Below are 13775 nucleotides of genomic sequence, written 5' to 3'. Positions count from 1 at the left end.
AAAGTTAGAATGTTCCTATACGAACCTTTCACTATTAATTCCCCAACAGATGTTTGGCTTCCGGCTTCATTTTCAGCCAGACATGTGTATTTGCCACCAAAACTAATCTGCACATCAGGGAGTATCAAGGTTGCCACACCATTGGAAAAGCTCATTTTGATCTTTCCATCTTCTTTGATGACCTCTTGTCCTTTCAGCCATGTGACAGAAATGGGTTCTGACCCCCTCACAGCAGCTTGTAAGGTAACAGTCTGTCCTGCTAGAGCCGTAAAATCATCTACTTTCTTTACAAAAGTTGGTGGTTCTAGTTAAAGAAAGAGAGCATGCAAAACATCAATTCTCAAACACTTTCAACACCAGTTATATTTAAGAGTTTTACCTAAATTATATTTATCTTGTCCAAACACCACTACTTCATAGTGTTAGTTAATTAAAAGAAACAGAATTTAAGAAGAATTACAATTTAATTCAAGAGATAGATGCATAGTAGATAGATGTATATCAGTCAAAAAACAGCTTAGTAGGTAATTGACTTTTGTTATCAAAGAATACATATTTACATTGGTCTCAGAATAAAGATTGCTTGAAATTCACTGGCTTTGCTCCCCAGTTCCAGGGTTGAACCAAAACAAAACCATTTTTAATGGATATGACAAGAGGAGAAAGTACCAGTTTTCATCTCATGGGTTAAGAAGCTATTTTGATAAATTTACCAAAGAGAGGTCAGTTATTTAAACACTAACCTTTTAATAAGTGTGTTGCGATGCAGCCACACTTCCCAACTTCATTAGCAACAACACATTCATATTCACCAACATCTGCACTATTAAAAGAAAAGATCTCCAGCGACACAAGAGACTTCTGGGAAAACAATCTGTATTTTTTACTACTCCGAATTTGTTTCTTATCCTTGAACCAGCTAATTTCAAATGGTCCAGTGCCTGAGACTTCACACTGAAGCAGGGCATTTGCTCCTCTTACTACATCCGTAGGCTCAAGAGTTCTGATGAAAGAAGGAGGTTCTACAAAAGTATGAAAGCTTTGTGTAAGTCATGTGGTCCCAGCAACTACAAACACAATCTTTCCTCGTAAAAATAACAGACTGAAAGTCAGCAGACAAACCTTTAATAACTATTTCAGTACTGCAGCTGTCGCTGCCAACGTCATTCACTGCTTCACATGAGTAATTCCCACTATCTTCCACTTTGACGTCCGTGATATCGAGTATAGCCTCAGAATGGACAAAAGACATTCGGACTGTGTTACTTTCACTAAGTTCTTTGTTGTTTTTAAACCAGGTGACCTGGATCACGGGTGAGCCTTTCAGCTTGCAATGGAGACGTGCTGATTCACCCGGGAGCATTAAGTAAGAGGGATCTACCTTCTTCACAAAGGATGGTGGCTCTATATGAAGTGTACAGAAACAAAAAAAAAGAAAGAAACAAAGAAAAAAAGAAAGATCTGAAGCATACACTCCACAAAAAAGGTAGACACACACAACAAAAAGGCATGACACACATCAGATATTTTCAGAAAAGGTCTGACAAAGCTGTAGTGTGTTCAATTGCTTTCCATCATTATAAAACACTATCCCAGTTTCCAGACTCAAACAATAAACTCTCTGTATGAAGAGCAATTTTATAAAAGAAGAGACTTAAGAATTACCTAGACATCTGATGATCTAAGAAGAAATTTTAAGCAACTGTTGTTAATCGCAGACATAACTTTAAGGAACTTTTGTTAAGTGAATTACGAAGAAGATTGGAAAAACACAATCAAACAGTGCCAGGGCTTCCCCAGGCCAAGACGCTGGCTGAGTGAAATTAACTTAATACAAAATGGGCTGTCTGCACCCTTGTTGAACAATTCAGCTACTAAGGCTTCCCTCCAGGGAAGGAAGTGAAAGATACATGCACGCGTCACTTACCTCGGACAGTCACGGAGGTTGAGGAGGAGCTGCTTCCAGCCTCATTTGAAGCTGTACACACGTAGGTTCCCGAATCTTTCAGTTTGGCCAGAGGAATCTCCAGCGACGCGATTTTATCTTCAAAATAGATCTTATAATCTTTCCCGGGAGGTAGTTTTTGCCCATCTTTGTTCCAGGTAACTGTGACTTTCCTGTCTTCATCTACTTGGCACTCAAGGCGGACCTTCTTATTGATAGCTGACTGAACAGGCTCCAGTTCTTTAATAAAATGTGGTTTGTCGATTACGATCAACTCAGCTTGACAGATGTCCGCTCCGAACTTGTTAGAGGCCTTACAAGAGTAGACTCCTCTATCTTGAATGGTAAGATTGGCAAGTTCCAAGATGTGTTTGTTTTCTACATCTGAAATCTTGTGGTTGGGTGAAGGGGGCAGTGCAGCCCCATCCTTCTGCCAGATGGTTTCGATCACAGGAGTCCCTGACACTGTGCAGAGGAATTTGGCTGCCTTACCCACAAAAGTCGTAACGGACTTAGGTCTGGAGAGAAAAGTTGGTGGATACGCCTCTGCAAAAGAAATTTTTCCAGCATTACATTCAGTCTCCCCCAAGGCTCTTGCTGTAATTATACAAGTGTGTTCCGAGGCAGGATTAAAAAAAAAAAAAAGATGAGCTACATCTTTAGATTGACAAGAGACATTATTTAAAATAGCAGCATGCATTAATAAGACCAGAAGACTTGTCAAAGGAAAAGGATGAGCGTATTCTTTAGAGAGAAGGGAGATATTGCTCTAATTACCCCTATCAAAGGAAAGAACAAATGTCTTTATTAAGCAATGTTATTAAAGATTTGTTCAGTACAGTAGCTGATTGTTTATTTGATAAGACATTCAGTCAATCTTTTAATTCTGCAAATTAGAAGTGTATGTAAGAAAAATAAAGATGTACTTGACTTTTTTCAGAGTAGAGATAGTAAGTGCTAAGAAGATTTAAATATTTCAGTAAAATCTTTCTAACCTCATGTCAACAACCCACAAATCCTTAAGAGGATTAACCTAGACTACACCCTCTAGGCCATTTCAAACTGGTCAAAATACTTAATAGCAGCAATTTCCCATTTCTATTCTGCATTTTGAAGCCAGCCTTTAGGAATCTCTTTCTGCTTAAGAAAAAAAAAATCCTCCTCCTTGTCCTTTCTTCTTATTACTTGAAGCTCAGATATCCGTTCCATTACTGAATTGGAATAATTTCGCTAAAGGAACCTTCAAAAGTGTCATTAAGAAAAACATCCCGTACTTGGTGTCATGGAGCCATTTGGACCACATAATGAGAACATGATTGGGTCCCCACAGGCCTGGTTTTCTTAGAATCCGGAGATTTTCTCGTATATGCAAAAATGTTGTAGAAAAGAGGAAACTAGAGAGGAGCCTGCCTTTTTCAAATCAAAGAGATGTGTTGGATTCGCCTTTTACCCTGATGGTATCTCACTGAAAAAGATCAGAGGACAGTTTCCTCCTGACAGCGAGCACATTGCTTAACTAGATATACTACTTCTACTCTCAATCCACAGTTCATACGCATTTTCTCCTGGGAGGAAGAAAATGAGAGAGAAAGAGAGAATGAAAGAAAGAAACAGAGAAAACAGAGAAAGAGCTTTTTTTTTTTTTTCTAATGAGGGAACTCAAGTATTTGATGAGTATGAACTATTTCAGAATTACCCTGTATGTAGATCAGGAAATGGAGAACAGAGTATTTGTGTAGTTGTTCAAATTTTTAAATGAATAATAAAGCAAGGGAGAGAATTCTAGTGTCCATTCTTATAATAGCACCCTGACTTACATTAGGATTTGTTTAACTTTGGTCCTGTGCTGGTTTTTATTTTTCAGGTTTTATTCTTAACTGGTTGTTTGGTTGCAAATTATTAAACACATTGGGGCATAATTTAATTTTCAGTAGCAGCAAACTGTCCTGAAGTGCTTTATATTAAGGGGCAAGACAGGCTCATCTGATTACTTAATATGGTCCTCAATTGGTCAATCACTTTTTCTTTGGCTGCTGTGAGAAATAAGACTGTATAATAATAATTTCTGGTCCCACTGAGACTCTGCCTTATCTAGCCACCATGTTACCATCTTCGCCATTGGTCTTTCTGGTTCTTAGGGCAAGAGCTTCCTGCACCTGTATGAAAAGCAAAATTGGCAATAACAGGAGATGAGGCGACCACATCAGTGCCAACATGTGGCATTTACCTGTCACAGTCAGTGTGGCGGTACAGCTGACGCTGCCGTACTCGTTAGAAGCTTTGCATGTATACTCGCCGCAGTCCACAACCTGGGTTCTCAGGATTTCCAGGGTGGAGACGTAGTTTGCAGACCGAATAGAACACTTGTCACTCTCGTAAATTTCTCGGCCAGCTTTGAACCACTGGAAGCGGACATTGGGGGCACCGTGGATCTCACAGGTGAATTTGGCCAGGTGGCCCAGAGCTACTTCCAAGGGTTCGATTCTTCTCTTGATCACTGGGGCAGCTGCAAAGGCAAGCAGAGTCTGTTAGCTTGTTTCTTTATCAGGCAGCCCATATTTGTCCCTCTCTTTTTTTCTTCAAATTTTTGTTCCCATAAGTGAAGCAGAACAGTTGAAATTGGTGAGACAGATTGTAGCAGTTTAAGACAAGTGCTGGAAAATGAGAAAAATCACTGGTGGCAAAAGAAGACAATGAGCGGCTTTCGACATATTCAAATGTTACTTTGCAGTGAATTGTGACCAAAAAATTACTACATTGTGATGCTATTGGCTTACATGCATACCAACATGATATATTCTTTAAATATACCATGATGACAGGGTATACTACAAACAATGTGAAAAAACACGATACATACTAAGTAAAGTGATGAAGTGAAACAACACGAAAAAATAGAGAACCAAAAAATACAAATAGACCACTAATCATGGTTATTTTGAATTTAGGGATTGCTGGTAATTTCAGAGTGGTTGGGTATTCAATGATAGTTTTTTATTATATATTATTTAGAGAATTTCACATAAAAAGAAACTAAAAGTCTGTTTACTGGTATTATGAAACACGAAAATGTTTTGTTTTGAAAAGAAATAGCACCATGGATATGACAACTTACTACCCAACAAGGCAATGGGGCAAAAGGTGAGTTCATAACCATGATTATGTCTGAGATTTCACTCTAACTGTGGAGAAATTGCATTATGGAAGTGGCAGACAAGTGAACATTCAGTGATGAAACCTAAATCATTACAATCCAGTGAATGTTAGAGCTTGATCCATTGAATCCTTAAATAGCCAACCTCTTTTTACTCTAACAGTGAGTTTTGCTGAAGTTGCTGTTTTTCCGTTGTCATTCAAGGCCTCACAGACATATTCTCCTTGATGGTCTTCTGTATTTACATTGTTGATCACTAGTGTGTATGTATTTTGATCTTGTAAACACTTGAACTTTTCATCTGAAGTCACCAGTTCACTCTCAAAATACCAATTCACCTCTTTAGCATTTGATATGGAGGATGTGAAGTATACAGTATCGCCTTCTTCAGAGATGGTGTCCACTAATGGAGTGTGTATAACAGGGCCTGCCTCTTTGGTTAAACTGGCCTCAGTGTCCTGTATCTTTGCTGTACCAGCTTCCTTAGTACCACATTTAGAAGACTTCTCTTCTTCCTCTGATGACTTGAGACTCTCCTCCTGTGTTTCAGCAGAGACAGCAGCTGGAGCAAGCTCATCAGTGCCAGTGGGAGTATCTATATCTTTGACCTGACTTTCCACACTAAAACAACTGACCTCTTCTGCAGGGACAAGATAGTTGGGTTCAACTTCTGGTTCCATGATTGCTTCAACCATCTGCGCATCTGAACAAGAATCCATTTCTTCCTGCAAACCTGTCTGGGCTCCTTTTTGAATTCTAGGATCCTCAGCCGTGAAGATGTTTATTTCCTCACATATGATAGAGCACAAAGCATCCTTGAGTTCAATGTTCAGGTTAGCCATTTGAGGATCAACGCCTTCAAGGGTAATGGTTACTTCCTCCATCAGGGACTTCACTGTAGTAATAAGGTAGGTGCACATTATGCATTTGGGCTCTTGGGTGAAACTTACAACCTTGATCTCCACCGTTTCAATGTTTCTTAACCACTCGGAGAAAAGACTCGGTTGCTCACTGGCTACTGCTGCTTGCAAAGCCTTGCGGATCTGCATTTTCAGGTTTGATCGTTGCTCTTCTGGAGTACCAGAAAGCAAACTCTCCTTGGAAAGAACATCCCTTTCCTGTACCTCCTGCACCTCCTTGACTGCCATGGGCTCTTTCTTACACTCAGTGGTTTGGTGCAGAGGCAACGCCATGTTGTCAGGATGCTCTTCCTTGAGCAGCACCTGCTTTTCCTCGTGTGCTAGCGGAAACCTCAAGGACTTGCCTTCTTCAATCCTAATTGCAAAATCCTGCCCTGCACTTTCCAGGTTATCTGTGCTTTCCATCTGGATTTCACCTTCTTCTGTGCACATGTGTTCAGAAGGGACCCGCGGCTCGTAGTTCACCTGAGGGATCCCAATGTCAGGACCCTTGAAACTTTCCACGTGTCCCTCAGCTAAGCTGTGACTCAGGGTGAGAGCACTCTGTGCCTCTTGCTTCTGAAGAGTCGCCCTTTGCTCTTCGTCCACTTCAGATACTGCCTTTTCTTTTGGTGAAAGTACTTCTTCAGCCACAGAGCTTGGACGGGAATGCACCTGGGGTTCTGTTGAAGATGGTGGACGAATCCCTTCAGGCTCAGCAGGCAAAGTTGTCAGAGACTCACCTGTTGATGAACTAGTTTGTTCTATGGACATTGTGCTTGGGAAAGTTTTTTCGGTATCTGATAGAACCACCTGAGATGCAGGCATTGTATCGTCTTTGGGCAGGGTTTCCTGGGCCTGGACACCCTGCAGCTGTAGGTTGGGAGGTGGTCCCTGGCTAGGCTGAAGGCAAAGAGAATCACGGATGGGAACAAGTTCCCTGGTGCTTTCAGGAGTGAGCACATCCTGCTCCATGACTGGGGAATGCGACTGCTGAGCTCCTAAAGGAGCCTGACTGCTCAGCCCATCGGTGCTAACACCATGCTCCCGGGACAGCTCTTGTGCTGCTTCTGCAATTAAAGCCGCTTTCAAAATGGTCTCCTTTACAAAAGCTGCAATTTCCTGCTCCGACTCAAATGCCTCAGCCGCAGGGTCTTTCAGTGACATCGGCTGAAAATCTCCAGCAGCCTCTGGGGTGGACTTTGCTTGGCAGGGGGCGTCAGTCTCGTCCAGGTCTTCCGGGAGCACCAGCAGCTCTGCAGCACTGGTGCACTCACCCCACACATTCTCTGCTCTACAGACGTAGAGGCCGCTATCTTCCTTCTGAGGATCATTGACGATGAATGTTCCGGAACCTTCCGGATTATGAATGATAGTGTAATAAACATTGGTGCAAAGCTGCTGCTCTTCTTTGAACCACAGCACAGTGGGGACAGGCTCTCCTTGCACTATATACTCAAAGATGGCAGGGAGCCCTGGAGTACAGCGAACTGGCTTTAGCTCCTTGAGGAAGTAAGGAGGACAAGGACCTTCCAGCTTTTTCAGAGATTTCTCCACTTGTGGGTCTGTCTCTTTGTGTCCCTCTCCTTTGGGATTTATTCTAAGATAGGCGCTGCATATTGCCTTTCCATAATCATTACTGGCCATGCATGTATACTCCCCCTCATCCTCAGATTTGGTGAACAGAATGATCAGGCTATGATCATCACGGTCAAAGACAAATTTGTAGTCAGCAGAAGGGGTTAACACTACTCCATTAAAGAACCACTGAATTTTAGGCTTGGGGGTGCCAATGACCGTGACAGACAGTTGGGCCACATCCCCAATGCTGATTTCGGCATCTGATATTTCTTTGATGAAAACTGGGACACTGCCTTCCTTTTGGGAATCGAATTTTGTTGAATGAACTGGAGGTTCAGACAAACGTTCAAGTGTTTCATCTGCATTAGATAACCAAATATCTGCATTATAGGCTTGAAGTTCTTCTTCCTCAGCAGACAAGAGAGAGCTAGAAAACTCTGTGTGGGGAAAAATGATCATTATTTTACTATAAAAGTTTATTCAACAAAAAATAAAGCCAAGGAATTAGGTACTGATTGACAGCCTTCTGCTTTATTTCTGGACTCATTAGATTATCTATTAATTATTATTAATAATCATTAGATTATTTATCAAAAAGACATTTCTAAAATTTTCTCAGCTTACCATATAAAGTTATGCAAATTATAGCTATTGTACAGATGCAGTTTCTGATCTACTTCCTTTCTTTATGTTGGACTTTATGTTCATAGGCTTTTCCTTGTGATAAAATCTCCATTCTAAAGTTTGAAAAGTTGTTGGCTAAATATTTATAATCAAAGAATCCAGACTTAGTTAAATCGACTTCTAAAAAGATCCAGATTATATTTGTGATATTCTTAGGAATGACCTTCACTGTTAAACTAAAGATAATTATTGCTAAATAAAACATAAAGGTTTTAGTCATTCACTCTGCACTGAGGCAATTATTAAAATAAGGGGCTACAAGAAATGCTTAATTTGTATTTGTAAGAGAGCTACTATTTTTAATTACTAGAAATGCAGGCATTCTTTTGCCTGTGTACAATGCCACACTGCTTCAAGAAAGCTTTCATAACGTTAGTCAAGAAAATAGAAGTATCAGAAGTAAGAGAAAATGACTCCACTTTAAATATTTGACTGTATTTTATTGTGTAAGAAAAACCTACACAGCATCATTGAACGTGATACAAAGCAGTAAATAGTAGATCCTCTTTAAACAGTTTCATGGATGACAGAATGAAAGATGTGATTTGGTAACAAGGAATTCGATTTTTCATTAAATCTCTTAGGTATGTAAAACAGTCTTGTTACTGGTAGTTTTATTGCCTTACCAAAAAGCAATTTTATTATTTTAGTACTTCATTGTATCCCAGGGAATATCTTATGCCTTAATTTCCTTCTATTCTAGTGTGTAAGCATTACAAGATAAGACTCAAGTGTCTGTTGGCTATAAATGTCCTATTAAAGCCTATGTATGGCATGTAAAAAACATATTCAGTTATTATTGCAATTAGTAAGCCATAAAACCAATGATTAATTCTACGTAAGTAATGGTGACCATTTAACTTGACATTTAATCTATAAGGCATCACTCATGTCAGCTTTCCCTTCACTTGAACTCTCAAAATATCTGTAAAAGGAATTCACGTGAATACACTGAAATACTTTAAAATGTTTTCCCTTACTTCAAATCATGGTGAATTAACCAAAGAAAAGATAGTAACATTCTGAAACATGAAAGGTAGATTTGAATGGACACATAGGAGTAGCAGCTAAAAATCATGGCTATACCCAACTGTGAACAACATGAGGGAACTTCAACAAACTCAAGGAAAATGGAATTAAAGGATAAGTATTTTTGACACAAATAGTTTTTGAAATCCAAGTACAGGATGGTTTTTCCAAAAATTCATGAAAAATGCATATTATGAAAAAAATCTAGGCATGGATTTCAGAAAATTTTGTATCAAAATAAACTTATTCTTTAATTCCACTTTCCACCAACTTTTTGAAGTTCCCTCATACAATGAACTCTTTATCCAGCATATGAGAAATTAATAATTCAGGCTTTTATGTATCATTGAGTCAGAAAATAAAAATCCACCTAATTATCTACAACAATTAATGAGTAAGTCAAGTGTGGGCAAGGCTGATTTTTCTGTATTCAGTCATTGTTATTCTGCATATCCTTAAGTTCAATGCATTTGAAACTAATGGAATTCTAATGAGCAAAATTAAATAGTCTTCTTTCTTCTGTAAATAATAATATATTTTCAGCCCTTCCTGAAAATCCAATTAAGACATTTTTCTCTTTTTTCTTCTCTCTTCCTCATTGCTTTTTTTTTTTAAATTAAAAAAACAAGTTTTGGATGATAGCTATGCTTATAATATTTGGGGATAGCATGTTTGTCATGTTTGTTATGACCTGAAAGGCTAATTAATTTTAACATCCATATGTGACTAAGAGTAGAATAAATCCTTATTCCTTATAGAGTTAGTCAAGAGTAGATATTTTAAGAATTGGAAGAAAGGAAAATCTATAACATCATTACAATAATCTGTTAATTTGCTCATCTTTTGCAAAACTAAAATTTATTCTAAATTATATTCAGGACAGTTACTACCAGGATTATATAGACCTGTGTAGTTGAACTGTCATCTCTGAAGACTTTTGGTCTATGGCCTCATTTTCAGATAAGAAAGCTAAATTTCTTTTCATTAAAACTTATCTGTGAAGATTTAGGTCCACATTGGTAGACAGGTACAAAGTTAAGGAATTTATAAATTTATTTAAATTTTGAAAAACAAATTAAAGAGTCACTTTAGAAATATATTTAAACATTTTAGTGAATTTTGATGCTTATGGATTTCTAGCTAGTTTTAAAGATGAAGTTCAGTAAAAAGGACAGGAAAGCTTATTAGTATTTATAAACAATTTGAAATATAAATTATAAATTATAATCTTGCCTCAATTTTGAACATATCTCACTTCCTTTTTTCTAATTTTAAAGATTTCAAAACCAGAAAACAGGTTAAAATATATAAGTTAATGTAATACCATTTCCTTTTATTTTCCCCAAATATTAAATTAGTGCTACATTTTACATTTGATGCCATTGCAAATATTGAAAAAAATGAGTTATTTCCAAGCAAAATCTTTACTTGCATATTATGTCAATGTCTAGATGAACCCTGTCCATAAAGAGGGAAAATTGGTCCCCTTAAAATCAGTATAATTGAAACAAGAAGAGGAATATTAAGAATGAAAATAGTTTTGAAGGAGGCAATTTAATATATTCAGATTGCAATGTAAAGCAGATTATAGAGTTAGCTACCAACTGGGCAAAGCTCTGCTTTGTTGTTGTTTGTTTGCCTATTCTAAGTAGAAGTAAATAAGCATGGGTTTGGATGCAAAAGTATTAACAGTTTCAAAAATGACTAATATTGGGAGAAAAGAGATTTTCCCTTACCAATTTCTCTCTTGGTCTTCTGGCATGGTCTTCAATTTTCTGTTCTACTTGTGCATATATAGCTGATCTGCTAAGAGAATGCATTCTGCCAACACACTTTGTGGAAGAAGAATGAAGGTAAAGTAACAGTGCAGACAGTTAGGGAGCCAAGGAGAAATTTAATTGTGCTTGATGATACACAGTATAATTGACACAAGTGAGGAGTCCACAATTTAGATGACAGAGTATTTACACGTATTACAGAGATGAGCTTTCCACATGGAGAGACTTCTTCCCCAGGGATCTTCAATGGGATGCATTCAAATAGAGTAGACACATTTGGGAGTTGGTTAGATCCATTTAATTTGGAAACTGTGAAGCCACTGTAATCAATTCTATTCCTTTAAGTTAGAGTGAGTGTTGCACAGGTCTCAGCCATTCCTGATTTGTTGGTAGCTACACACCTGTACTCACCTTCATCACTTTTTACTAAACTTGTTATAAATAGGTTGTGGAACCCGGTGCCACTTTCCTCTGCACTGAATCTCCCTCCCTGGACCAACTTTCCATCTTTATACCAGTAGACCGTGGGTCTGGGAGAACCACGAACTAAGCACTGGAAGTATGCTGCTGTGCCCAAGGGTGCGTAACAGTCAGAAATACCCTTGATAAACCTCGGAGGCCCTTCCATCACCTGGAACTCAAAAAAGCAGTCTGCATATTTGCTCTTTAAGACTAATTCTGCCTTCGAACTGCTTAAAGTCACTATGCTTTTCTTTGTTATCATAGCGAGTATTTCAGAATCGCCCATGGTGAGGAAGCCCCGACAGATGGCCTCGCCTGCACAATTCACAGCCCTGCACCTGTAGGTTGCACTATCAGAAAGACAGACATTTCGGATTTTAAGAGTATGACACCCCTTCTCTTCACTAATCACATATTTCTCATTATCTGGCTCAATATACATGTATTCTTTATACCACTGAACTTCAGGAGTAGGGATTCCTATAACTGAGCATTTGAACACAGCATCTGAGTTTTCTGGAATTTTAAAATCACAAATAGGCATTATAAAGCGAGGAGGCATTTCAAATACTTCTAAATCAATTTTTAAATCTTTGTTTTCTTCTTCCCTTGCAGCCATGTTTGGATCTACTAAATTCAGCGGGAGAACATCCAGACTCACGATCATGCTTTTATGATCAGGAGTAAATTCGGGAACTGTGACTATTTTCACTTGCTTCTCAAATTCCTTAACATCTTTTTCACTTAATTCCACCTCCAGGACAATTTCTTGAGGAGAGGGTGTTCTCGATGATGTGGCGTTGTCTAAATCAAACTCCATGACATGCTGGTGTGTTACTGGAGGTGGGAGCGCCACCGCTCTCTCTTCCCGGGGCATTATGTCCACCTTCGCGAAGCTCTTTGCTTCTCCTATGATGTTCACAGCATGGCACATATACTCTCCCCCTTCTCCTTTTTGAATGTTGGAAATTTCCAAAGAACACACATTGCCCACCCTTTCCATCCTGACTCTGTCATCCGGCTCTAGCAAAGATTTATTTCTATACCATTTCACGCCAGGAACTGGGAGACCTTCAACTTCAACAATGAAGCCTAATGTTGTGTTTTCATAGATCTTCCTTCTTGTCAGAGGTTCAATAAAAGATGGAGGCATTTCATTGTCTTTTGGCTCAATGGCTTCATTGGGTGTTCCAAATGAATCGGAGCGGCATATATCGTAAGGTGATGTTCGCTCTTCTGTGGGTGTGTGGAAATGCTCAATCGGTGTACTGTCTTCTCTTTCTATTTTGGATGGATACATTTCAAATTTTCCAGTGGGATTTGGTCTTCCAGTGGGAATAAAATCTCCCTCTAGAGTCTCCCCTGGGGGTGTGGAGTATCTCTCTAGAGCTTCCCCTGGGGGTGTGGAAAATCTCTCTAGAGCCTCCCCTGGAGGTGTGGAGTATCTCTCTAGAGCCTCCCCTGGGGGCGTGGAGAATCTCTCCAGTGTCTCCCCTGGCGGTGTGGAATATCTTTCTCCTATCTCGCCTTCAGAAGGCGTCGAGTATCTTTCAGTAACTTCCTCTGAAGGGGTGCAATATCTCTCTACAGTCTCACCTCCTGAATTTGTTGCGGATTGTTTAGTTGTGTCTGAAGGATTAAAATATAAATCAGGGGACATTGGAGACTCAAAATGTTCAACAGATGATGGTGGGGTATAAAACTGATCTAACTCAGAGATTTCTTCGCTGCTGGTACTCCCCACGTCTATTGAAATATCAGATTCAGGAGAATAGGGGCGACCAAGTGGCTCCTGTCTCTGGCTGTAATACTCATATACAGTGTTGAAAGTCACTTCTTCAACCTCCATTGAAGTGACCGAGTCCCTCGGAGCAAGCTGGGGCTTGGGTTTGGTGTCCTTAGTTGCAGGAGCCTGGTGCTTTCCAGTAGCAAGGAGGTACTGTGTTAGAGAGGCCTCGGACTCCACCCCATCCGCTGGACGTGCCTCATCCAGTGTAGGAAGATTTTCAGAAAAACAAGTTTCTGTGTTTTCACTTACAGTGGAAAAAGAGGTTTCATCCTGAACTTGAGCTTCATTACATCTTTCTTCTTGAACTTGAGCCTCATAGCATCTTTCTTCTTCAGGGCTATCCGTTTTTCCACTTATTTGTTCCTCAGTCATTAAGAACGGTAAACACTGGCTCAGGGAGAGTTGCCTGTTCAGTGGGTCTGCCTCCAGCACCCTGGCTCTGTGGTCTTCCAGA

General features: G+C 39.4%; 1 protein-coding gene across 50 annotated transcripts in view; it reads right to left on the bottom strand.

Annotated features, from left to right (window-relative positions):
• The window catches only part of TTN (titin), a 272404-nt gene that overhangs the window by 199639 nt on the left and 58990 nt on the right, over positions 1-13775 (bottom strand). For all 50 annotated transcript variants that reach the window (XM_070070523.2, XM_070070550.2, XM_070070524.2 and 47 more), the window contains 5 exons: positions 4173-4451; positions 1928-2491; positions 1123-1404; positions 744-1022; positions 26-304 (listed from right to left, as the gene is read on the bottom strand). In XM_070070523.2, the coding sequence (XP_069926624.2) occupies positions 26-304; positions 744-1022; positions 1123-1404; positions 1928-2491; positions 4173-4451 (1683 nt within the window). The remainder of the gene's footprint in view (positions 1-25; positions 305-743; positions 1023-1122; positions 1405-1927; positions 2492-4172; positions 4452-13775) is intronic.

Source organism: Oryctolagus cuniculus, chromosome 3 (genome assembly GCF_051225735.1).
Source record: "Oryctolagus cuniculus isolate XC-2025 breed Fujian yellow rabbit chromosome 3, ASM5122573v1, whole genome shotgun sequence".
In the NCBI taxonomy this organism is placed as follows: Eukaryota; Metazoa; Chordata; class Mammalia; order Lagomorpha; family Leporidae; genus Oryctolagus; species Oryctolagus cuniculus.
Note: the sequence above shows the minus strand (reverse complement) of the source record. Positions and strands in the feature narration are given on the sequence as shown.